Here is a 24,851-nt window from a genome sequence, read left to right on the forward strand (position 1 = left end):
AACCTGAGCTACCAATATTCACAAGCATTTTCAGTTCATTGCAGAAAGCCCATGTGAATTTGTAGAGGATAAGGTGACTGGACTGAATTTTTCCAGATGTGATTTGACAGGGAATTACTGTGGATGTTACTTTTTTGAACTTATGAATGTCTTCATCAAATGCCTTCTGGAGAGACTGTTAACTTTAATTAATGCTCGTGGAAATGAAGGCAAATTATTACCCTATCTAGAAAACTGACTTGTTGACTAAGTACATAAATAAGGGATAATTGGCAGGTACCTAGATTAGCAGATACACAGATCAGCAAGATATAAGCAGTGACATGTTTTGAGGATTTCAACGAAACATACATTTATTCACCATATTTATAAATGATATAGATGATAGATTAGAAAAGCATGTGTGTGAATTTCCAGAGGTAAGCCATGCAGCAGGTAGTGTAAATGCAAGTATTAATCTAGAAATATTTAATAAGATTTATTAAATCGAATGAATAGGTAAGAAAGTAGCAAATGGATTTTAAGTGAGAAAAATGTGAGGTTATCCACTTTGAATCTAAAAGCAGGGTGCTTTCTATATTGTAATAAGCTGGAAAGTAGTGAAGGTTTAAATAGATTTTGAGGACTATGTGCACAAATCATTTAAAATATCTTGAGGAGTTAAGAAATAAAAAGGTTAATTGTGTGCTGTCCTTATATCTAAAGGACTGGATTACAAGGGCATAGAAGTACTGCTACAGCTACAAAAAAGCTTTGGTTCACCCACAGGTAGAGTCTGTCAGCAAATTCTGGTAACCCACATATCTTAGGAGGAATATATTAGTTTCAGAGAGAATGCAGCATAAATTTACCAGAATGATAACTTGCATTGCCAGTTATTAAGCTAAAATGGTGATTTGAATGCAGTTTCAAGCAATTAAAGGAAACTAACTGACAGGATAAGTAGAGAGAAATTATTTTAGACCAATTTAAAAATTAAATGAGGTATCCAGGAGTAAAGTTAGAAAACACTTCTAAATGTGTGTATGAATTATGGAGGAAGTGGTATTGGCGGCATTAAAACATTTTGAGGTGGGTAAGTTCCTAGGACCTGACCAACTGCATCCTCAGACTTTGTGGGAAGCTAGGGAAGAAATTTAGGAATTCTTGCAGAAATATTTATTCAATCTTTAGCTGAAGATGAAGTTCAGAAAGATTGGAGATGGCTAATGTTGCAGCATTATTTAGGAAGGGTAGCACAATGAACTACTGACCTATGAGTCTGACATCGATGGTAGGGAAGTTGCTGGAAGAGATTCTGAGGGCTGGAATCCACCAGCATTTAGATAGACAAGATCTGATTAGGGATTGTCAATATAGCTTTGTATGCCAAAAATTGTGTCTGATAAATCTTTTAAAGTTTTAGTAGAAGAGGTGATCAAGAGGATAGATTAGAGCAGGGCAGTGGATGTTGTGTATATGGATATTAGTGAGGTTTTTGACAATATATGGCCTGGAAGGTTAGGTCACAGGGGATCATAGGATAGATAGCCAATTGGATTTATAATTCGTTCAGTGGTGAGAAGCAGAGTATGATGGTGGATGGTTATTTCCTGGACAGGAAGCCAGTGAATATTGGTGTCAGTGCTTGGACCTGTGTTGTTTATTATCTATATAAATCATTTGGATGAGAGTGTACGAGGCATGATTCGTAAGATTGCAGATAAAACTAAAATAGATGGTATTGTAGACAGTGAAGAAGATTATCAGAAATTACAGAGGGCTTTTGATTGGCTATTTAAATGGCTGAGGAGTGGCAAATAGTGTTTTATTCAGATAAGTGTGAGGTGTTGCTTTTTTTGAAATCAAACCAGAGTAGTACTTGTATAGTGAATGGTAGTGTCTTGGAGAATGTTCTGGGACGAGGGATGTAGGTATAATGCACATAGTTTGTTAAAAATTGCATCACAGGGAGACAGAGTGGTGAAGAAGGCATTTTGCATGCTGGCCTTCATCTATCAGAGCACTCAGTAAAAGAGTTGGGGCGTTATATCACAATTGTACACGGCAGCGGAAAGGTTACACTTAGATTATTGTGCACTGTTTTGATTACTCTGTTCTTGGAGAGGTATGTTTAAACTGGAAAGAGTACAAAGATTCATGAGACTCAATGGCCTGAGTTACAGGGAAGGATTGGGCAGACTAGCACTTTATTCATTAGAACATAAGAGACCAATGGATGATCTTATAAAGCTGTAAATAATTATGAGGGCATGTAGATAAGATAGGGTGAACGCTTATATCTTTTTCTCAGCCGAACACAAGCAAGTTGGACTAGCTTAGGTGGGCATCTTGGTTGGTATGGACAAGTTGAGCTGAAGGGATTGTTTCTGTGCTGTTTTACTAATGGATAATGAAAATTAGCTATCTTCTGCACATGATGTCTGAGGGTTGGTCATTTGTTAATTTTCATTCTGGGTTTTGATAACTAAAAATAAATCCGAAGAGATTTTATAAATATATTAAAGTAAAAAGAGTAGCTAAAGAGAGAATAGGGCCCCTCAAAGACCAAACTGGACATCTTTGGAGAGTATTTCTCCTCTGTTTTTAGCATGGAATAGGACATAAGGACCTCGGCCCAGTGGTGTTACCCAGGGACTGTACTATGCCTGTTACCATTTGGCATCTATGTGAATGATTTGGATGAGAATGTACAATGATAATTAGTAAGTATACAGATGACAATAAAATAGATGGTGTTACTGATAGTGAAGGGGGCTATCAGGATTTACAGAAGGAACTTGATCAGCTGGGTAAACGGGCTGAGAAATGGCAAATGGAGTTTTGAGTAGATAAGTGTGAGGTGTACTTCAAGGAGACAGGTCAGGATAGGACATTATAATAAACAGTGGAGCTCTGGGAAATGCTGTAGAACAGAGACCTGGGAGTACAAGCACACGGTTTCCTGAAAGAGATGTCACAGGTAGACAGGATGGTGAGGAAGGCTTTTGATATGCTGGCCTTCAGTCAGAGCAGTGAGTATAGAAATTGGGATGTTATGTTGCAGTTGTACACCAGTCAGCCTGCATTTGGAATCCCTTTGTTTCTCCTTATCCCTGTGACTCTTTTACCCCTTCTCTTTCTCCTCCCCTGTCCACCTTCCTCCCTCTCTTTCCTCACCTCCTTCCAGTTATTCCATGGCCTGTTAGAGTCCTCCTCCTTTAGTTTATGTCTTGCTCCTGTCACCTCCCAGCTTCTCTCATCATTTCCTTCCTGGGCACTACCTACCGTCCCCCACTCAACTGGATTCACCTAGCACCTGCCAGCTAATGCTTCTCCCCCTCCCTTACCCATTTCTTCTGGCTTCTCCACACTTCCTTTGCAATTCTGATGAATGGTCTTGGCCAGAAACATTGACTGCTCATTTCCCTCCTTTTATGCTGCCTAACCTGTGAGTTCCTCTCGCATTTTGTATGTGTGTTGCTTCAAAATTTCAGCACCTGCAGTCTCTTATTTCTCCATTTGAAAATTTGTTTTCAGTTTTGGTTGCCCTGTCATTAAGCTAGATAGAGAGCAAAGGTTATGTATGTTTCGGGAAATGGGATGACACTAAGGGCTACTTCCATGCTCTGTGAATCTGTGTCTCTATACAAAGCATAGTAGATTAGTTCACAGATCTGCCAGGATCACATTGAATGTCAGAAGTGGAGTGGGAAACTAAATATTCTAGCTGACCATTTAGCTGGGTCTGTACTGGTTTCAGCCCTGTTTTTAATATGTACTGTAGATATGTGCTGATAGCTTTAGCTGAGATTTCTATTGAACACGTAACCAGGATTAATTGCAGTCATGTTTGATGGGATCTATCCTGGCTGTATTTCAGTCTGACTACGTTGGTGCTGCTATTGTAGTCTGCATTGATGTTTATTTTGCATCATGATTGTCTTTTCTAGGTCTCGATGCCACACCAGTGGTTGGAAGGTAACTTGCCTGTCAGTGCAAAATGTACTGTCTGTGACAAGACATGTGGCAGTGTTTTGCGCTTGCAGGATTGGCGCTGCCTGTGGTGTAAGGCAATGGTGAGTAGAAGCGTTTTTACTACGTTGTAAATCACAGCAAGGTCTTAATACTTTTGTAATAAATGATATTTTCTGTTGATTGTTAAGTTTTCAGTTAAGTGAATGAAGTAGAAGTTTTAAATTTTTAAATGTAATAAATTAATGAGATTAAAGAGAGATGTCCTTGACCAGTCCAGCCAATTGGAATAGGATTTCAGTGCTTTGTCAGGGTCTGATGCCTTCGAGGGTTCAGTCTCTTGAAAGATGTTGTGACGTCAGCCTTTGAGACAGATCTCACAGGGTTGCCAATTGCTATAGAGATTCACACAGGTATTGTTTATTGTTTTATTATCCCTTTCAAAGTGTTCAGCTCTTTGCCACGGGCAGTGAGGCTGGGGATAGGCGGAGTGAAGCATCACAGCCACTTAAGATGTTAAGTTTTGCCTTGTAGACTGCAAACCCTACCACAGCTGATGTACATCTGATCCTATCTCTAACCACTCAGATTCACTCTTGGCCTTCCATAGGTCATATACCTGGACTTCTTGTAGAGTCCTGGATCACTAGTCTTGAACACCATAGATCTAACATTCAGCAAGCTACAAATCTCCTGGTTCATCCACAGCTTCTGGTTTGGGCTGTCCAGTATGTACTCAAAGGCACACACTCATCCACATAGGCCTTGCTGAAATTGGTGACAAATGGCATATTCATTCAGATCAGAAGATGAATTCCTGACTATGCTTCAGTCTACCAATTCAATGCAGTCTTGTAGGTGCTCCTCCACCTCCCTTTACCATATCTTCATGGTCTTCTCCACTGATGATGTGGTCCTAAGTCTCTGTCAGTATGCCAGGAGTGCAAATACAGCCAGAGTTGCCTGTAGAAATACAGACTTGCCGAAGTACGGGCACAGTAAGTGTAGGCTGCTTTGGTTCCACAAGTGTCATATTGAAGGTAGTTGGTCAGAGACTTCTTCAGGCTGACCTGCCAATGATTTGGAAGGCATCAGGAGGCACTATCTTGTGACTGCTGATCACGGTGCTCAGCTCTTCCAGTGCCAACCTGACATTGGCCAGGAGTGGAATCTAGATTGAAAAAATCCCTCAGCAGATAGAATGAACTACTCTTCACCACCAGATATTCCAGGTCAGGGGAGCAGGACTGAGACAGAAGTACCACGTCTGTGTACCGCAATGAGTTAATCATGAAGTAAATGGCGCCTTCTTGCCTTTACCTGTTGCCACTGTCCAGTCCATATGGTGGAAGGTGGAGTCCTCGGACTCAAGTGCTGTGTCAGGATTACTGAGGTTAAGCCATGTGTCTGTGAAGCAAAGTACACAGCAGTGCCTGATGTCCTTAGGTACTGAAATCTTGCTCTGAAGGCTTCAAGTTTATTTTCCAGAGACTGTACATTAGGCAGAAGGATGGTAGGAAGAGGGTTCCTCAAGGTGCTGTAACTCAAGTTTGCCTTAAAGGGAAACTACTCACTACCTGGATAATCTGCAATCTGGAGTCTGCCGATTTTGACGATCAATAAACATCTGAAAGCAATGTTGCCAACTGAAGTACCTTCGGACGAGCTGTAGATTTCAACTGTAGTAGTCTAAATGGGAATATTTGATGATTCCCTTCAGGCACGAAGCGTCGCTATTCTCTAGTGCCATCTCGCTTGTTCATTCCTCTTCATCCCACTAGTTGTCTCCATGCACTTTCATTCCCTTTCCCAATTCTCATGGTAGCTCGTCACTGGCTGTCTTTACTCCAATTGCCATCTCTGCTTCTGTCTCACTGTCAACCATCTCTCTGTTCCAGATATTTAAGTCTTGGTTGGTAGATAATTTGGTCTTCATGGGCTGCATGATCAGTATCATGATCATTTTTAATCTGGCTGCAGCTTTTTTTTTTCCTGGATCAGTCCCCGGGACAAACATAGAGTAAAGAAGCCATGCTTCTTGCATGCAACTATGAAACTGAAATATTTGTAAAATACCTGAGAAAAAAATTGTCGAATTATATTCATTGAGCTTTATACATAGGAATAAATAAGTGATGTACATATTGAAACATCTTTTATTTCAAATTAATAAGATGTATTTTAAATTATGAAAACATTCAGATTGTTGACTTAATTCATATTTGTCTACCTGAGCATAAAGAGAAAGGCATCATCCTGCATCAATTGAAATTTCGCAAATGGTAATTATATGCACCCATTAGGAATGTTCCCTGTTACTCTGACACAAGCTTTCTGTTTTATATTACTTTGAACCCATCTTGCTCTGTCTTTTTCCTAACTTCCAAGTTACTCTGTTCATACATATTCATTTTCCATACTGTATAGAAGATTGATTGCTAACTTCCGTATAATATTCGTTATCTCCAGGTGCACACAGCTTGTAAAGACATGCTTTCCATAAAATGTCCTCTGGGGCAATGTAAAGTTTCCGTTATTCCTCCTACTGCACTCAACAGTATAGACTCTGATGGTGAGTTAAAGACCTTCTTTCCAGTTGCTGTTATAAGCAGATTTTATATATGTGGAATCTGGAGCACAAACAAACTGCTGGAGGAACTCAGGAGGGCAAATAGTATTTGTGCAGGTGAAGTAATAGCCAACATTTCAGGTCAAGGCACTGCATCGAGACTGAGAGTGTATATGGGAGACAGCCGGTATAAAGAAGTGAGAGGAAAGGATGAGATGAGGCTGGCAAATGATGTATGGAACCCAGGTGAGAAGGGAGAAAGTGAGTAGATAAAGCCAGATAGGGGAGAGCACGGTAGAGGCAGTAAGTGGAAGTTAGAGGCTATGAATGCTGAATAGATTAAGTTAGGAAGGTGATAACTGCAACCAGATTGGGGGGGGGGGGGGATCATTAGCGGATGGAACCTGTTAGAGAGTTGTGGCGGGCATTGAAGAATTAGAAGGTGTGTGGGTAATAGACAAAGGAACAAGGTGGTGAGAGGGGAGGGGTTGAAACTGAGTGATGTGGAGGATGGTGGGTTGGAACCAAAAGGAAAGGGGAAGGAGTCCAGGCAGTGTAGGTTAACTAGTTGTAAAATTCTCCTGTCATCCAGTTTCTTTCCCCTCCCCTGACAAATTCTATCTGCCCATTATTCTCCCTTTATCTGGTTCTACTTACCATCTTCCTTGCTTCTTAAATTCAGTAGCTCTAGCCTCTTGTTATCACTTGTCACCTTCCAGCCTCTGTCTCTATCACTCCCTTCCACCCACCTGGGTCCATCTGCCCCTTCTTCATCTGTCTCTACTTCTCACCCACCAGCAAGTTTCTTGATTCTACTTCTCCTCCTTTCTCAGCTTGCTCATTTGCCCATCATTTATCCCTCCTCACCTTTTCATATCTGCTATCTCCCCTGATGCAGGGTCTCGATTCAAAGCATCAAATATCCCTTTGCCTGCACAGATGTTGCTAGACCTGCTGAGTTCCTCCAGCAGTTTCCCTTGTTTTTCCATTGTGCTTCCTAACTGAAGTGAATAAGCAGGATGAAAATAGGAGACATAAGAGATTCTGCAGGTGCTGGAAATCCAGAGCAATACACATGAAATGCTGGAGAAGCTCAGCAGGTCAGGCAGTATCTATAGAAATTAATAGACAGTCAACATTCCAGACCAAGACCCTTCATCAAGTCCTGAACTTGTTCCAAATGTCTCCTATTTTCATGAAATGCTGGAGGAATTCAGCAGGTCAGGCAGCATCTGTACAGGCAAAGGGATATTTGATGTTTTGGGTCAAGTCCTATGAAGGGTCTCAGCCTGAAATGTTGACTGTTTATTCTTTTCCATAGATGCTGCCTAACCTGCTGAGTTCCTGCAGCATTTCGTGAAAATAGGAGACATTTGGCCACAAATTTTGCCTGAAACTATACATTGTTAAGAAGTTAGATGTGAGGATAGAAATGGATAACATACCTAATGCAAGTCAGAATGATCTTGTGAAGCTGTGGAAGCTGTTGTTGGAGTACATGAAAGACAGTTAGTAGCTGATTGGTGCATTGTGAGAGTGAATCACCAGGAGAGGGTTTAGAAAAATTTGTGATCAGGTGTGAATGGTTGAGATTGTGACTAAGCGGGTCTGGGTTTGAGTGTGTTTGTGAAAGTGTTTGCAATAGTTTTGCGATAGTACAAGGGAGTTTGTTAATGACAGGGAGTGTTACAGAGAGAGTTTGCAGTTGTTTAAAGACACATCAAAAAAAAATAAGTGTCTATCATAAGACTTGGGAGAGTCTCTGGATGAAATGGGAGTACTAGCAAATTGTAGGACCATAAAAATGGCGAAGGATACTACAGCCACCCATAACTTATCCAGTCCTGCAGTGCCCAGCCACTTGCTGTCTTCTGAACAGAGGCACAGCGATCTGTTAGAATGTAGAATTCATACCTTCAGTGCTGCACCTCTTATTATTGGCAAGAAGTAAGTTAATACCAGCAGTAGTCCAGACTTGCAAATCAAACAGTGTAAGAGTTATTGGGAAGTAGAATGGTGGGATGGGATGGCGTGCCAGAGTGGACAGGGTCGAAGGGTGATGGTCATGCGAATGCTAAAAGCACCACTTTCAGTGAATAGCTGAGAGCACAACTAATTCAGTAACATTCTGTTCACATTGCCATTCTCCAGGATTTTGGAAAGCAACATGCCCACCATCCTGTACGAGTCCACTTCTGGTCTTTGTGAATTCGAAGAGTGGAGATAATCAAGGGGTGAAGTTCTTGAGGAGATTCAAGCAGTTACTGAACCCGGCTCAGGTGTTTGACTTGATGAATGGAGGCCCACATCTTGGGTAGGAGGTGCTTCAAGTTTCCTTAGTGCACACATCTTTGTAGTTCAGATTTACTAAACTACCTGTGTAGGTTGGAGCAAAATCAAAGCAGCAAATGCTGGAAATCGGAACTAAAATAAAATGTTCTCAAGTTGCTTCTGGAGAGAGAAGCAATGTCTGGGTCAAGGATTCTTCCCTTCGTAAGAGCTAGAAAAGTGAGAAAATGAGCAAGTTCCTAGTTGTAACAGGGAGAAGGTGGAGAGGACAAAGTGAATGTCTATGACAGAGTGCAGGCAAAAGTTGCCAAGCTGACAGGTATTTTAAAGACCGGCAGAGGGATCAAATTAAATGCAGAGACAAATTGAAGGGTAACAAATTGGCACAAAGGGATACAGTAAGATCTCTGGGGTATAAAGAGGGATAAAAAAACAATCTGAAGCTGTTAAACTCAATAAAAAACTGTAGATTTTAACACACCTGGTGGGAAGCTGAAGAAACAATGTTATTTGTAAACACAAGAAATAGCACTTGATCTTCTAACTATTGCACTCAGACTTTATATATTTACTTGGAGATACACTGCGGAACAGGCCCCTCTAGCCCAACAAGTTGGCTCAACAAGTTACACCACCCAGCAGCCCACCTATTTAGCCCTGGCCTTATCACAGGAAATTTACAATAAGCAATAATCCTACCAACTGGCATGTACTTGGAAAGTGGGAGGAAACCTTTGCGTTCACGGGGAGTACTAACAGACTGCTTTACAAGCAGCACCAGAATTGAACTCCGACCTTCAACACCCCAAACTGGAATAGCATTGCCCTAACCATTACACTATCGTGGCACCCTTAATGTAAGAGGAACTTTTTCTTCCCCACAGATTTGGCTGGACCTTTCTGTGTTCAATTTATCATCTCAGTTTGTCTCTATCATTTTGTTCCAGTTGCTGATTTTTATGGTGATTATTACCTGGATAATGCTAGTGTGCACATTCTTGATTTTGCATTTTTCCAGTTCTGATGAAAAATCCTTGATCCAGCATGTCGACTCTTACTGTCCTCACTAAAACCACCTGACCTACTGAGCACTTCCAGCATACTTTTTTTTTATTTGAGTATATTGTTAGGTGCATTTTATTAGAACAAAAACAGAATTGCTGCCAAATGGGATGGAGTGGCGGAGGGTGATAAGGAGGATGGATAGTGGGCGATGATGCCTGATAGCTTTTGGCTTAGAAAGGGAAAGATCAATCAGATTTCCGATATCCTATGACCATTCACTGAGCACTGCTGAAAACTTTCATGATTGCAAGTCAGGTCGTGACTGAATGATGCCTACTATGTGATACCTTCCTCACTGCCCTGGTCCTTATTCAAAGCATAGCCATGGTAAAGAACCAGTTTTTTTTCATTGAATCCAGCAAAACCTTAAATTGTCAGAACTGTGGAGCTAACTGTGCAGTTTATAACAAAAGAGAGCTACATGAGTTTAAATTACAATTGAGATGCATTTATGGGAGTTACAATGCAATTATATTGTATGTGGGTATTATTCGTAGTTCGGATTACAGTTATGTGAAATGTTATGATTGGTGACGTGTTTACTTATTTTAAAATATTGAATAAGTGAACTTTTGTGTTGAAGCACAGCATTTTTTGTTATAGGGTTGTGATTGATTTCTCAGTTAATATGTTGCTGTTCCATCAAGATAATGGACAGCATCTTTAACATTTCTACATCATGATTCCAAACGTCAATAACCTAAAAGGAGAGAGATGCTGTTACTGGGTTTAAGTTGATGAAAGGGGAAGTTGACGAAAGTGACGTGTAAATGACTTATTAAATTGTAAAACTGAGTCGCAGTTTAGATGAATGTATTTAAAATCCAAGATTTAAAAAGGCTTATAAGTAAAATAATCAGCAGGAAAATGAGTTTATACTGTAAACACAAAGTACACTGCAGATGCTGTGGTCAAATTAACACAAACAAACAAGCTGGATGAACTCAGCAGGTCGGGCAGCATCCGTTGACTGCTCATTTCAACAGATGCTGCCTGACCTGCTGAGTTCATCCAGCTTGTTTGTACGTGTTGAGTTTATACTGTGTTGCTTTTTGAAGATTTCTCAAACCAAACAGGTGATTTCTGTGTTATACTATTCTCATAGAGTAATTGAGAACAGAAATAACCTGTTCGGTCTATTATGTCTTCTATCCATCAAGTGCACATCTTTATTTACATTTAGTCCTTCCATGCGTTGGAGATTCAAGTGCTCATCTAGTTCCTTGAATGTTCTGAGAATACCTACCTCAGGGTGAAAAAAATTATTCCTTAGATCCTCTCCTAACCTCTTTTATGAGGAAGTGTTTCCTATACCCATACTATCTACACTCATCATAACATTGTATATCTTTATCAGGTCTCTCACCAGTGTCCTCTGCACCGAAGAAAGCAAACCCATTCTATTCAGTCTTTCCTTATAAATGCTTAGCCCCAGGAAATATCTTGGTGAATTTCATCTCCAGTCTCTCCAACACAATGGCTTTGCTAGTGTGTGATGATCAGAGTGTATGTGGCATTCTAGCTGTGGCATAACCAATGTTTTATAAAATTTTATAATAATATCCCTGTTCTTACATTCATAGCCTTTGAAGTGTCCCAAATTCCATCTTCATCATCGTTTTTACTTGTGCTGCCATCTTCAGGATTCTCAGTCTTGTACATCCAAGGTCTCTCTGTTCTTCAGTATATCTTAGAGCCATACCATTCATTGTGCAAGTCCTAGCTTTAATAGTCCTCCCAAAGTCAATTACCTCACACACATCAGGATTAAATCCTGCCTGCCAATGCTTCACTCATTGATCAATGTCATTCTGTAGCTTAATGCTATCCACCTCACTATCAACAACACCACCGATTTTTGAGTCATGTGTGAAGGAAAATATGCAATGATGCTTGAATTAAGTCTTGTCATATGGCACAGAAACAGGTCCATTAGCCCTTAGCATGTGGGCCAATCATCTGCACTAATCTTTAGTTTTGCACATGCCCTCATTAGTTCCCTATGATTTTTTTTCCTCTCACATTCCCATTAACTCCTCTCAGCACCTTATTTACTGCCATCGACCTACTCTAGGTGCAACTTACAGTGGCTTTCCAACCAGCACATATTCGGTAACATGGGAGGAAACCAGATAACGCAGATCACAAGAAGAACGTGCAATCGCTACACGGATAGAGGCCTGGATTATTGAACCTCTTTGGACTTGTGAGACAGCAGTGCTAACGACTACGTAATTAAGAGAGTTAACTTTCTTGAAATGTATGTTTAACTTTGCTGAGAAAAATGGTCAGAGATGAATGAAAAGCAAGTTGAGGGAAAATTGGAATGCAAAATTGAAGGCAGAGACCAAGGTGCAAGCAGAAATATTAGGAACATGAAATAGGTTTCTTGTCATTTGCAGTATTTGGTTTCAGATGGGATAGACCGTCTGATACTGTCATTTTAAATGCTGTTTTCATTTTCAGATTGCGATTATTCCAGAAGTTTGACACATTTCGCATCCTTGTGTGTGGCGGAGATGGAAGCGTTGGGTGGGTGCTGTCTGAAATCGATAGCCTGAATCTCCACAAACAGGTACTGCTTCATTAGGTACAGCTTATGAAAGAAAAGTAATTTGTCTGCATTGATTAGAGTTTGTGGCGCAGCAACATATATTGGTTGCTGTTCATGTTTCCAGCTGTGTGCATAAATAACAACGAAGTGTAATTCAGCCAATCAACCCTACATTGAATGAATTAAATTAACTTTTGCATTATATAAAAAATAACCTTGTGGAATTGGAAATTGCTTGAGCATGATGAGCAACGACTTTAAGAGTGGTTTATCGGATGCTGTGTCTGAGGACGATGAGGATAAGAGTTAGACAATAACATGGTAAGAGGCTATGTTTGAGTGCTAGTGTGGACAAGTGCTTGACAGGGATATACAATACTGTGCAGAAGTCTTAGGCACACATATATAGGGTGCCTAAGGCTTTTACACAGTGCTGTATATTATGGCTTTCCAGTTACCAAATAACACTTAATACTACTGAGCTAATACAAAGCTAAGCACTCTTATTTCTGTTTCCCAACCACCTTCCTATTTTAGCCAATATTCAGTCCTATGCAAAAGTCTTAGAAGCTATATATATACACACACACATCCTCCCACAGTCCAAAGACGTGCCAGTTGGTAGGTTCATTGGTCATTGTAAATTGTTACATGATTACAGTAGGATTAAATTGGGGGATTGCTGCATGGCACAGAAGGCCCTATTCTGCACGGTATCTCAATAAATTAAAATATGAGCCCAAGACTAGTGCAGGAGGCTGAGGGTGATGCAAACAAGGGCTTCATAGTGGGCTAGTACAGAAGGCTGTGCAGTATTCTGGTGACTAGTGAGGATAGTATAGATTGAGGAGCTAATAATTTGCAAATCTAAGTGTTTACTCATAGAAAAGTAACAGCTCTGCAGACACACAAAGACAGAAGCCCAACAAAAGAACACATGGTGGTAGAAAGAGTCCAGGATGCTCAGCAATCACTAACCATCATGGCATGCATGAATTCATCAGTGTTGCAAAAGTGTCCATGTCCCATCACACTGAGCTAGGAATGAGAATGAACTCATTAGCAACGAGAGAGGTAGTCAGTGATTTCTGGAGAGAACTCTGATGATTTCCTCAACCACAGTTCTGTCCTTGACACGAGTGCCTGTCACAGCATCCTGTAGCAAGCTATTCAGACTGGTCTTGCTCTACTCATGACAAAAAAAAGGAAATAAACCCCAATTCAGAAGTAACAAATCTGCGGGAGCAGACAGTATCCCCTCTGAAATCCTGAAACTCAACTCTACAAAGCTGCAGTCACAAATCCATAGTCCCATCATTAACATCAGAAAAAAGGATATACCATTCGGTGTAATCATGATCATCTTCAAGTGCAACTGGGTAATGACAGATGAGTCTCCCTGCTGTCAAACACTTGGAAAGAAACCACAGGGCTGCCCTCATTTGCCTCCTTTAAATCATAGTATGCATATTATCCATCTAGTGCCCAAGTGGATATAATCACTTCTCTGTAAACTTCAAAATAGAAACAGGATGTAACATCAGCCACTGAACATGGTCTTGGAATCATAGAAATGTACAGCAGAGAAACCTCATACAAACCAACTGTGGTATCTGTCAACACTAATATCATTAGTATGTATTAGGCTCGTATTCCCCCACTCTGTCCAAATGCCTTAGAAATACAGTAGTTGTGTCTGACTCCATTATCTCTTCTAACAGCTGGTTCTATGTGAAGAATTTACTTATATATTCCAGTGAATAGAAACCCTCTCCATGCAGTTTAAGGGTTGTGTAGTTCGAGTTCAAGATAAATTGCATTTTAGGATAGGGTGCCTCTAGAAATTGACTTTAAACCTTCTTTTAAATAACTTTAACATTTTTTCAGTGCCAGATGGGAGTACTGCCTTTGGGCACAGGGAATGACTTGGCACGAGTGCTGGGATGGGGATCAGCCTGTGATGATGATACACAGCTGCCTCAAATCCTGGAAAAACTGGAACGAGCAAGTACAAAAATGCTGGATAGGTGAGAAAATCCTTTAAGAATTCATCGGGTTTCTTTTGTTCCATTATGTCAGTGGGATGTAGCTGTGTCCTTTAGTACTGCTAATATCATTGATTTACACATCTCTCACTTGCATACTTGGAGGCTTAATGACTTTGTCGCTTTTAATCTCAGGAGAGAGGGAGTAGTTAGGGTTCCTGTTTTGGATTACAATCCACTGATCTCAGTTGCTAGGTGTACATTTGTGGATGAGGGCAGCACTGCCATAGTCAAGTAGCCTGCTGGACACTCTGTACGTTGAAGGCATTTGTTCATGTTTGTTGAACTGCTAGCCCAGTGTTAACAAGAGTGACTGTAACAAATCTAGCATGAAGCAACAGACATTTGTGATGGAACAATAAATGGTTCGTGATTGAGAAAGATGAGCTCGGGTTTACAGACTAATTGATGAAACATCATAACACAGTGTGTATATGTATAGCTGAGTTGATGAGAAGCATTGCAAAATCCTGGACATTTATAATCCCAGGTGGGCTGGCAGTGGCAATGGGCAAATAATGAGAAATCCTTTATATGTTAGAAGCTAGTTACTGAGTCTGCACAAATTCACACTAGTTAGGAATGTTTGGATGGGAATGGAATAATGGTATGTCATGATAGGAGCTAAAATATTCATGCATAGAAAGGGAAATATTATGCATGGTATGGAGGGTTCATTGTATACAGTGTAGAGAGTTCATTGTATACGGTGTGGAGGGTTCACTGTATATGGTGTGGAGGGTTCACTGTATATGGTGTGGAGGGTTAATGGTACATGGTATAAAGAGTAGTGGTACATATTGTGTTTGAAAGGGAATGCTGCATTCATCAGGGAAAGTAGTAGGAGTACATCATAAGGTGAAAGGGAAAGGGTTCATTGTGGAGGGAAGAATTGTAATTAAATATAATGGATTACTTCTGAGAAAATGGAAAAAAAGAAAGCTCATAAAGAATGGCTAACCATTACATTCATATTTGCAGATGGGGTATTATGGTTTATGAAACTAAGGTTCCTCGACATTCTTCCTCTTCAATAGGGGTAGAGGATTTCAGTGATGATTTAGAGGTAAGAAGTTACATAGTATAATAGAAAAGCAAAAAAAAATATCCTTTGTCTCATGTTGCTCATTATGCTTCCCTTCTAAAATTTTGTGTCATGGATATTATTGTTCAAAACAGTTCTCCGATCATGTACTAGTCATGCTCCCACATTTGTCAGGAGCTTGGTGATGCTGTATTAATCCTTCAGTAATAACTCAGGGGCCACTTTATTAGGTACACCTTTCCACCTGCTCATTAATGCAAATATCTAATCAACCAATCATGAGGCAGCAACTCAAGCAAAAAAGCATGCAGACATGGTCAAGAGGTTCATTTGTTCAGACCAAACATCGGAATGGGAAAAAAATGTGATCTAAGTGACTAACTTTATTAAATACCTCCTGAATCTAACCAAGTGGTCACGAAGTTTGTACATTGTACATCCAACAATATTAAGCACTATAGATTGACTAATAGTGCTCACAGGGCAACGCAGTAGCCGAATGGTTAGCGCCAGCCAGCAATCAGGATTCAATTCTCACTGCTGCCTGTAAGGAGTTGCACGTTCTCCCTGTGACTGCGTGGATTCCCTCAGTATTCTCCGGTTTCCTACCACGTTCCAAAGGTATGTGGTTGCAGTTAGTAAGTGGTGGGCATGCAATGTTGGTGCCAGAGACATGACGACACTTGTAGTACAATCCTCACTGACTTGGTTTGACGCACATGACGTGTACGTGTGACAAGTAAAGCCGATCTTTATCTTTAAAAAAGGGAAATACATATTCACAGATGCAACTGTACCATGGGGCACTGCTGGTTTGCATCTTTTAATAGGTTCCTTTTTATCTTTTTCACCAGTGTTCCATGCCATCTCTGTGTGGATCTCTGATCACAGTTTCTTTGCAATGAAAAATTTTAACAAATGGTAAAATATTGACAAAGATAATAAATGATTTCATGGGTTTGATGATTTGATGATTCAGTGGAATAGCTGGAAGTAAAACAGATTAATATCCAATGGGAAAATGTTTACAGTTGAAGTCAGAAGTTTACATACAACTTAGCCAAATACATTTACTCCTAACTAACCTAAGACAGGGAATGTTTTCTAGGATTAAATGTCAAGAATTCTGAAAAACTGAGTTTAAATGTATTTGGCCAAGTTGTATGTAAACTTCTGACTTCAGCTGTATGGTGTAATCCTGAGTTTGCCTTGTTTGTTTCCAGATGAGATAAACAAGATAATTTTGTTCCCAATTTTGTTCAGAATGAAATAGGCTTGGTTGTATAAGAGCAGCTGATTTAGTTCTCATTGTCTATTCAATTTTCTTCAGGTACAGCAGATTTCATCTTATGAGGATTCAGTTGCTGCACATTTGTCTAAAATCCTGACATCAGATCAACATTCAGTGGTAATTTCGTCAGCAAAGTGAGTACCATGTCACAAGTTGAACCTGGACAGTCCCAGAACATTACTTTTAAAAGTCTGAGTGAATTCAACTATCCTCTCCTCCACTCTTATCATTATTTCTTCCATCTGCAAGTCCTCTTCACATTCCATTCTATAAGTGAGCCAAGTATTAAATTTGTGACCTTTTCATCCAACCAGAACAGCAGCCACAGTTCTGAGCATTGAAATGTCTGCTGACATACATTGGTGAAATACTATGTGATCAATAGATGCAAAATTGTTGTGCATATCTATTTTGGCTTAAAGAATGGCTTAACTTTCTTGAATCAAAGTCAGATGAAATGTGATAAAAACAAAAGAATATGATGCAGATGCATAATCGATTTTATGTTTTAAAATACTTAATTAAGTGTTGTAACTCCTCACTGTTTTTAGTTGTCAGGACTTCTGATTCCACAGATCAGCCTCACTATTACCCCTATGTCTTAGCAGTGGTTGAGAAATTACTAGGAATGGCAAAAAATTAAAACTTTTAAGCTCATTTAATCGCAGGTTTAAAGAGAATAATTAATAATTCACTGAAGTTTTGTTATACTGCTAAATAGTAGTAGAACAATTGATGATTTGAAGTCGTCATCGGTGGGCCTGTCAATACACATGAAGGGCCAAGGAGACTTTGGACTACAAAGCACACAGCTTCAGGGAGACTTGAGTTCATAAGGAGTTGTGTTCAGTGTTTATCTGATAATGTTCTGCATGAGCCTATTTGAATGGACATCACTGTTGCCATGGCTCATTGGGCTCAAAGACAGTTGCTGTCCCAGAATCGTTTATCATAGAACATGGATAGGATCTTTCAGAGGTGTGTAATTAATATGTACTTTCTTGAAAATAAACATTAACTTGCATTACATTAATCACAGGAATTTACTACGATTAGTTGATAGTTTAAATTATTAACAAATTACAACCAAGGGACTGAAAGAAAGAAATGGCAAGTGAAGTGATATTATAATTTAGCACATGCATAATGTACCAGCTATCTAACAGAATAATATCAAATCCATTGTTCAACCACTTTCTCCTTACAGAGTGCTTTGTGAAACAGTGAAAGATTTTGTGGCCCGGGTTGGAAAGGCTTATGAGAGGACTACAGAAAACTGGGAAGAATCTGAGACTATGGCAAGAAAGGTATGGAGAAATAGCAGTGCTGTAACCAGAGTTTTTTCCCTTCGGTTTCTATCTTCACTGATCAGGATTTCTTCATATAGCAAAATTCTGATAATCTGCTGTTCAGTTGTTTGGAAATCCCAACAGCTTTGCACATTTCCCTTGAGGACCCAATGCCTGTGCTTCCTTTAAGCTGACCAGGACCCCTTTCTCCACCTGCTTTTAGACTCCTTGTTCTGTTTCCAGCAGTTCTTTGAAACTCTCTAGAGTCTGTTTCCTGCACTCAGCTCATTGGAAAATTTGTGTAACATCTGTACAGCATCTAAAAAAAATGTGAATTAAAATGATATTAATTAATAGTTTGAAAATCTGTTAATTCAGTATCACCTGTCGGTGCTGAATTAAGAGCTTTATTGTATTTAATTTTTGCCTCTTCATAAGATCTTCAAATCATTTACATGTACTCTAAGGAGTTAGGAAGACAGAAGAGACTGTAGTTGCGTAAATCTGGGGCAAAGAAAAAACAAACAGCAAGAGAAACTCAGTGGGTCAAACAATATCTGTAGGGACAAATAAATGATCAACGTTTCAGATCGGGACCCTGCACCAGACCTACTGGTGTTGCTCCAGCAATGTTTATAGTCACCATAAAAGGACACACTGAATAATGTTTTTTCTTAACTGCAGTGCTCTGTCTTAAAAGAAAAATTGGACTCACTGCTCAAAACACTCAGTGATGAATCTCAAGCATCATCCTCTTTGCCAAACCCACCGCCAACAATTGCAGAAGAGCAGGAAGACGGTGAGGCAGCCAATATCATGTGTGACCTTGCAGAAGAAAGATCAGCCTGTTCACCCAGACCACAGATATTTCGTCCCAGGGAGCAGCTAATGTTGCGGGCAAATAGTTTGAAGAAGGCGATACGTCAGATCATAGAGCATGCAGAGAAAGGTGAGAAATCAACAGAAAACTTCTCTGTAATTGTGCAGTGAATGCAGGCATTAGACAACCTGACCAGTTCCTACACAGATTCCAAGCCACTTTGTACACAAACCTCAGGCTCCCAGTCATTGAATCAAAGCCCAGTAGCACCAAATTGGGATATGTTTCACTCTCCCATTGATGGCTGAAACATTGCTGACTGGAAATTTGCCGTGGTACTTCCTACTGAGCTTTAACATTGTGGTCTCCGAAGTGTGATATTTTGACGTAGTGCACTTCCTGAACCATGGTGTCCTGAGGATATCTGAAAGATACTTTCAGAATAACATGGTTTTAATTCTATAGCATCAATCTTGAAGAGAGTGAAGGGTCCCAGTGATTTAAATTAAGTCTTGGGACATAATCCTCATTAAACCAACTGCAAAATTCTTCAGTCTGGTGTTCTTCATACTTCACTCAAGTATTCAGCCAGTCCCCAATCCATTTCCTGCTCCAATGTACAACCAGTCTCTGATTCATCCCATCACATGTTACATTATAAGTATCCCATCCCTACATTTACCAGTCAATCAATGTATTACTGATCCAAGAGCACCTTCTCTCTAGCGCAGGTACAGATATAATTAGAGCTATGGCCAATCCCCTGAGCCTGGTCACCAGAGAAGAAGATATAGCATGTTTTCAACACCAGAATAAGCAATACCTGTTGACATGCAGCTGAAACCTGGATCTCATAATTGTATCTTAATGTGGTAGGAAAGCAACTACCATGCTCATCATTGAATTACTTAAGCACCATACACTGGAACTTCTGTGGGTTGGTGGAAAATTTTGGTTTAAATTTTCTACAGAAATTTGACGTTACAGCAAATGTTTTGAATATAGCATCATTTGTAAAGTATCTTTACTTTGGTCTAGAAACACATTTGAAAGAAGAGAGTCACTTGTGAAAATATCATTGCTGGCTTTTGTCCTGATATAGAACTGATTGTAATATATGAGGTCTGTAATCTTCCTGCATTGTCCAGCTGTTGATGAGCAGAATGCACAGACACATGACCAGGAAGGTTATACTTTTGGTGGTTGCTCTGAAGAAGATGGAAGAGACACCCAGAATGAAGATAAGGTCTCCCTGCACTCCACATATAGCATCAACATTAAAGGAAAAGTCAACCGGAAAGGTATTAAACTTCTGAAAAGTATTTTTTTATGATGGGTTGGTGTAAGGGGTGCTCAACACATTTGAACCTGGGGTGGGTTTGTACTCTTTGCAATGTATAAAGAATTCAGGATTTTCAGGGGTATCATTGAGTTGGTCCAAGGAAAATAAAGAAAGGTCGCAGAAGAGAAGGGTTAAGCGTAAGTATAAAGCAATGAAGGCTAAGAAGATGAACAAGAGATTGAAAGACTATTATGAAGCGGATTGGGAGATAGAGGAAAGGAGTGTTTTTATAAAGGGTAAGTGAATTAGAATTAAGTGAGGATGGCATTGAAAGTGGTGACAGAAATAGCAGACTGATAGTATGTAACAAGATATAGGTTAAGGGTGCTACTTGGAGATAGTTCATATCAGTGATCAAATTTTAAGCAGGGCTGCCCTCTACTGTGTCAATGGAGAATTACAATAATCAAAACCTTGGCTCCAAAATTGTTTCATAGCAACATCTGGGATCACACTAGCATAGATTGTGCTCTAAGGAGGAAAGGGGCATGAATTAGTCATGGGACAAGAAAAGCATCATCCATTGGAGACTAAACAGAGTGCGGATGCTGGAACCTGGAAGAACAAAAAATCTGCTAGAGGATCTCAGTAGATCAAGCAATGCCTGCTGGAAGAATGACATTGTCTATATTTTGGGTTAAAACCCTGCACCAAGGCTGGATTTTGACACAAAATATTGACAATTCCTTTCCTCCTGCAGATATTGCTCAATCTGCTGAGTTCCTCCAGCAGATTTTTTTTTTGTTGCTCTAGTATCATTCTTTGTCTGGGGCCAGGAGCAATACCAAACAAAGTCTGAAGATAGGAATACCAACTGAGATTTGTAAGAACGGAAAAGGCTGAGTTCCACAATTTATAATGTCCAAGGTCTGATGTCAAAAATGAAAAAGATTTTTATTTGATGCATCTGCCTTTTTGAATAATGAATGTTGAACAGTGCAGCAGAGGTACCAGTAAAGTTAGATAGGTAAAATGGATCGTGGTTTTTATACAGGTGATTCAGAAACTCCAAGCAGCAAACTCAGCAATTATTTCTCATTTCTCAAACCTGTTGCTATTCTCTTGCCTGTTCCATATCATGTTTCGAGATGACTTGTCTACAAGCTGTCAAAGTAAAGAAACATACACGTAAATAGAAAGAGGTTGCTTTCATAGTTTATTTCTCATTTCATGGAGTTCATTTTTCACATTTGTTAGTTTGGGGTCATACTATGTTTATATTCATGAACAGCACCTTCTGGATTTTAAATCTCTAAAGCACATTGCTTTTAGTTTCAGAAATCTTTAGATATCTCTTAAGTGTAAATGAGTGGATTAATGGCAAATAGGTGTCAATAAAATGTAGCTGAACACCATGGTGCTATTCTTATTGCAGTGCCAAAGTCTCCCTGTGAGAGGAGAATCAGTAAAGGAAGCCTGTCCATTGGGAGTTCCTCCTCGCTTCCTACTCCAACAGGAAATAGAGACAATTTACCAATGCTCAACTCCAAGATTCTTTACCCAAGTAAGTAATTTTATGAAACATAAATTACCCATGACACAGGGACCTCTTGAGGGTGACACAGTGAGAACACTGCAACAGTACTGATATATCCATACGTAATTTCTAAATTGCCACCTCAAAGTTCAAAGTAAATTTATTATCAAAGTACATGTATGTTACCAAATACAAACCTGACATTCATTTTCTTGCAGGAATTCATAGTTAATACAAGAAACACTGTAGAATCAATGAAAGATGACCCCCAACACATGCAAAATACAAAAAGTTTAAAAAGAAATAATAATAATAAATAATTAAGCAATAAATATCGAAAACATGAGATGAAGAGCCCTTGAAAATTAGTCCATAGGTTACGGGAACAGTTCAGTGATGGGGTGAGCAAAGTTGAATGAAGTTATCCCCTCTCATTCTGGGGCCTGATGGCTGAGGGGTAATAACTGTTCCTGAACCTGGTCGTGTGGGTCCTGAAGCTCCTGTACAATCTTCCTGATGCCAGCAGTGAGAAGAGAGCATGGCCTGGATGGTGGGGGTCCTTGATGATGGATGCTGCCTTCCTGTGACAGCACCCCATGTAGATGTGTTCAATGGTGGGGATGGCTGTACCCATGATGGACTGACCCATATTCACTACTTTTTGTAGGCTCTTCCATTCAAGCGCATTGGTGTTTCCATACCAGGACATGATGCAACCAACTAGTATACTCTGCACCACACATCTATAGAAGTTTGTCAAAGTTTTAGATGTCATGCCGAATCTTTGCAAACAATAGAGATGTTGCTTTGTTTTGTTAGTAATGGCACTGTGCTGGGTGCAGGACAGATTTCCTGAAATGATAACACAGAGGAATTTAAAGTTGCTGTCCCTCTCCACCTCTGATCCCCTGATGAGGACTCTGCTTTCATCCTCCTAAGGTCGATAATCATCTTCCTGATCTTGTGAGAAGTTGTTGTGGCACCATTCAGTCAGATGTACAGTCTCTCTTCTGTATGCTGATGTGTCACCACTTTTGATTCAGCCAATGACAGTGGTGCCATCAGCAAACTTAAATATGGATTTAGAGCTGTGCTTAGCCTCAACAGTCACAAGTATAAAGCAAGCAGAGCAAAGGAGCTAAGCGTACAGCCCCGTGGTGCGCTTGTGCTGATAAAGATTGTGCAGGAGATGTTGCCAATACAAACTTACTGGGATCTGCAAGTGAGGAAATTGAGGATTTCAGTTGCACAATCTGAACAGGTATTGAAGCTAAGCTCTGAAGCTTATTGATTAGTTTTGGGGGGGGTAATTGAATGACGTGTTGAAGTCAGTAAAGAACATCCTGATGTATGCATCTTTGCTGTCCAGATGTTGCAGAGTTGAGTGAAGAACCAATGAAATGACATCTGATGATGACCTGTTGTTCCAGTAGGCAAATTGGTGTGGATCCAAGTCACTTCTCAGACAGGAGTTGATACGTTTCATCACCAGTTTCTCAAAGCACTTCATTAATTACAGACAACTCCAAGAAATTATGGAAGGATAGCCAGAAACTGGTTACCATTTTGAGGGTCTATCCCAGTTTTTACACTGAATTTGACCTGGTATTTTAACTTTATGAGAGTTGTACATTGAAATTGTTGAGAATATTAAATGGATTGTTCTGGTCCTACTGTTGCTCGCACACAATAATCTGCAAATTATTTTAGTATTTTGACTTTCCTTTCTCAGTTCAATGCCTGACATCATCATCTGGGATATTATATTACACAAAGTGTGGGGAGAGGAAGCTGAGGGCCTGAACACTGATTTCCGGGATCTGAACTTTTATTCAGGTGGGGGTGTGGGTGCTTCCACTTCATGTTGCAAGTTGATTTTGCCACTGACTCTCTGTCTTGTGCACTGCTCTTCAGGTTTACGAGCCGGATTGGCTGCTTCTTTGGCTGGAGGATCTGTCATCAGCAAAATGTTACTTGTCCATGCTGACCCTGTGATCTCGGAGCCTGATATTCTGTATGTACCGTGGGACACTTTATAGTTGTTACTTTATTCTCCAAGTACTTTCCCTTGTTTTTTGGCATTCCATTTCCAGATGTGTGGTCTGTTTTATTTTATTACTAGGTTTAATTCAGGTTCTGGTTTTAAAGAATTTTGTTCTATTCAAGATGAATTACAATTGCAGGGGAATTTTAATGATTTTTTTTTTGCAACCTCTGCGAGTTCCACTAAATTCCAGATCAGATATAGCACAGATAGAAATTATTTAAAGCTTCTTATGAGAAATCTCATCGAACGTTTCCAGAGCAATTGCAGCATGGGTTATACAAAGAATTAAAATCCCTTCTCACTGATCCATTATCTCATATTGCTAATGTAACCCCCTGGGTCACCTCAGGCTCGCTCAGCTCATTCTCGTCTAGGGGGAGCAGCCTTCGGCACCGCCAAACTGGATAATCAGCTGGTGTGGATGCTGTGTGATGTCCCCGCCTCGCCCAGAAACAGACAGTACACCATAAGCGATTAAATGAGTACAATTTATAAAGGTTACTATAACTAAGTGATTAATAATGATACAGTATATATGAAGAGAAAAAATAAAGAAAAGGCGCCAAACTTATCAAAGTCCAAACCACTTAGTGCACAACCGTTGGAGCTCAATTACTGAAGTCTTGTGGCCACCATTTGATCCCCTCCGAACTCCTCGACTCGCAGCTCAGGACCCTCCGAGTGGTCAACCAAGCACATCTAGCTTCATCCCCCCTCCTCGGAGTACCTCCTGGCCTCGGACCCCCGCTTGGGGTCCATTCCTCGCCCAGCTTACAGCATTGTGTTCTCTCTCGCAACCCCCTCGCGCCAATCTCCCCAAAAGACCGTCAACAAAAGCTTACAGACTCAGAAGAAAGAACATTAGTCCCCATTTGGTTTACAAAGGAATACAATTCTCGTTATCAGTAAATTTTAACCCAAACAAGCTTCCAGCACTCTCTCGCAACAACGAAGCATTCCTGCTAGTTAACAAAACAAAGAAGCCCTTTTGATTACACAGTAACAAAGAAAAAAAGAAGAAACCCCCTTTACACTAATTTTGTCTGAATATGCAGTCAGTCATT

The 24,851-nt window shown here is 40.1% G+C and overlaps 1 protein-coding gene across 6 annotated transcripts in view; it reads left to right on the top strand.

The window, feature by feature from the left end:
* Positions 1–24,851, top strand: part of LOC132380406 (diacylglycerol kinase delta-like) — a 166,743-nt gene that overhangs the window by 109,821 nt on the left and 32,071 nt on the right. For all 6 annotated transcript variants that reach the window (XM_059949167.1, XM_059949190.1, XM_059949175.1 and 3 more), the window contains 12 exons: positions 3,933–4,058; positions 6,424–6,526; positions 8,675–8,837; positions 12,344–12,452; positions 14,319–14,458; positions 15,458–15,542; positions 16,852–16,946; positions 18,020–18,119; positions 18,786–19,050; positions 20,070–20,222; positions 21,639–21,767; positions 23,655–23,754. In XM_059949167.1, coding sequence (XP_059805150.1) covers positions 3,933–4,058; positions 6,424–6,526; positions 8,675–8,837; positions 12,344–12,452; positions 14,319–14,458; positions 15,458–15,542; positions 16,852–16,946; positions 18,020–18,119; positions 18,786–19,050; positions 20,070–20,222; positions 21,639–21,767; positions 23,655–23,754 — 1,568 coding nt within the window. The remainder of the gene's footprint in view (positions 1–3,932; positions 4,059–6,423; positions 6,527–8,674; positions 8,838–12,343; positions 12,453–14,318; positions 14,459–15,457; positions 15,543–16,851; positions 16,947–18,019; positions 18,120–18,785; positions 19,051–20,069; positions 20,223–21,638; positions 21,768–23,654; positions 23,755–24,851) is intronic.

This window comes from Hypanus sabinus, chromosome 2 (genome assembly GCF_030144855.1).
Source record: "Hypanus sabinus isolate sHypSab1 chromosome 2, sHypSab1.hap1, whole genome shotgun sequence".
In the NCBI taxonomy this organism is placed as follows: Eukaryota; Metazoa; Chordata; class Chondrichthyes; order Myliobatiformes; family Dasyatidae; genus Hypanus; species Hypanus sabinus.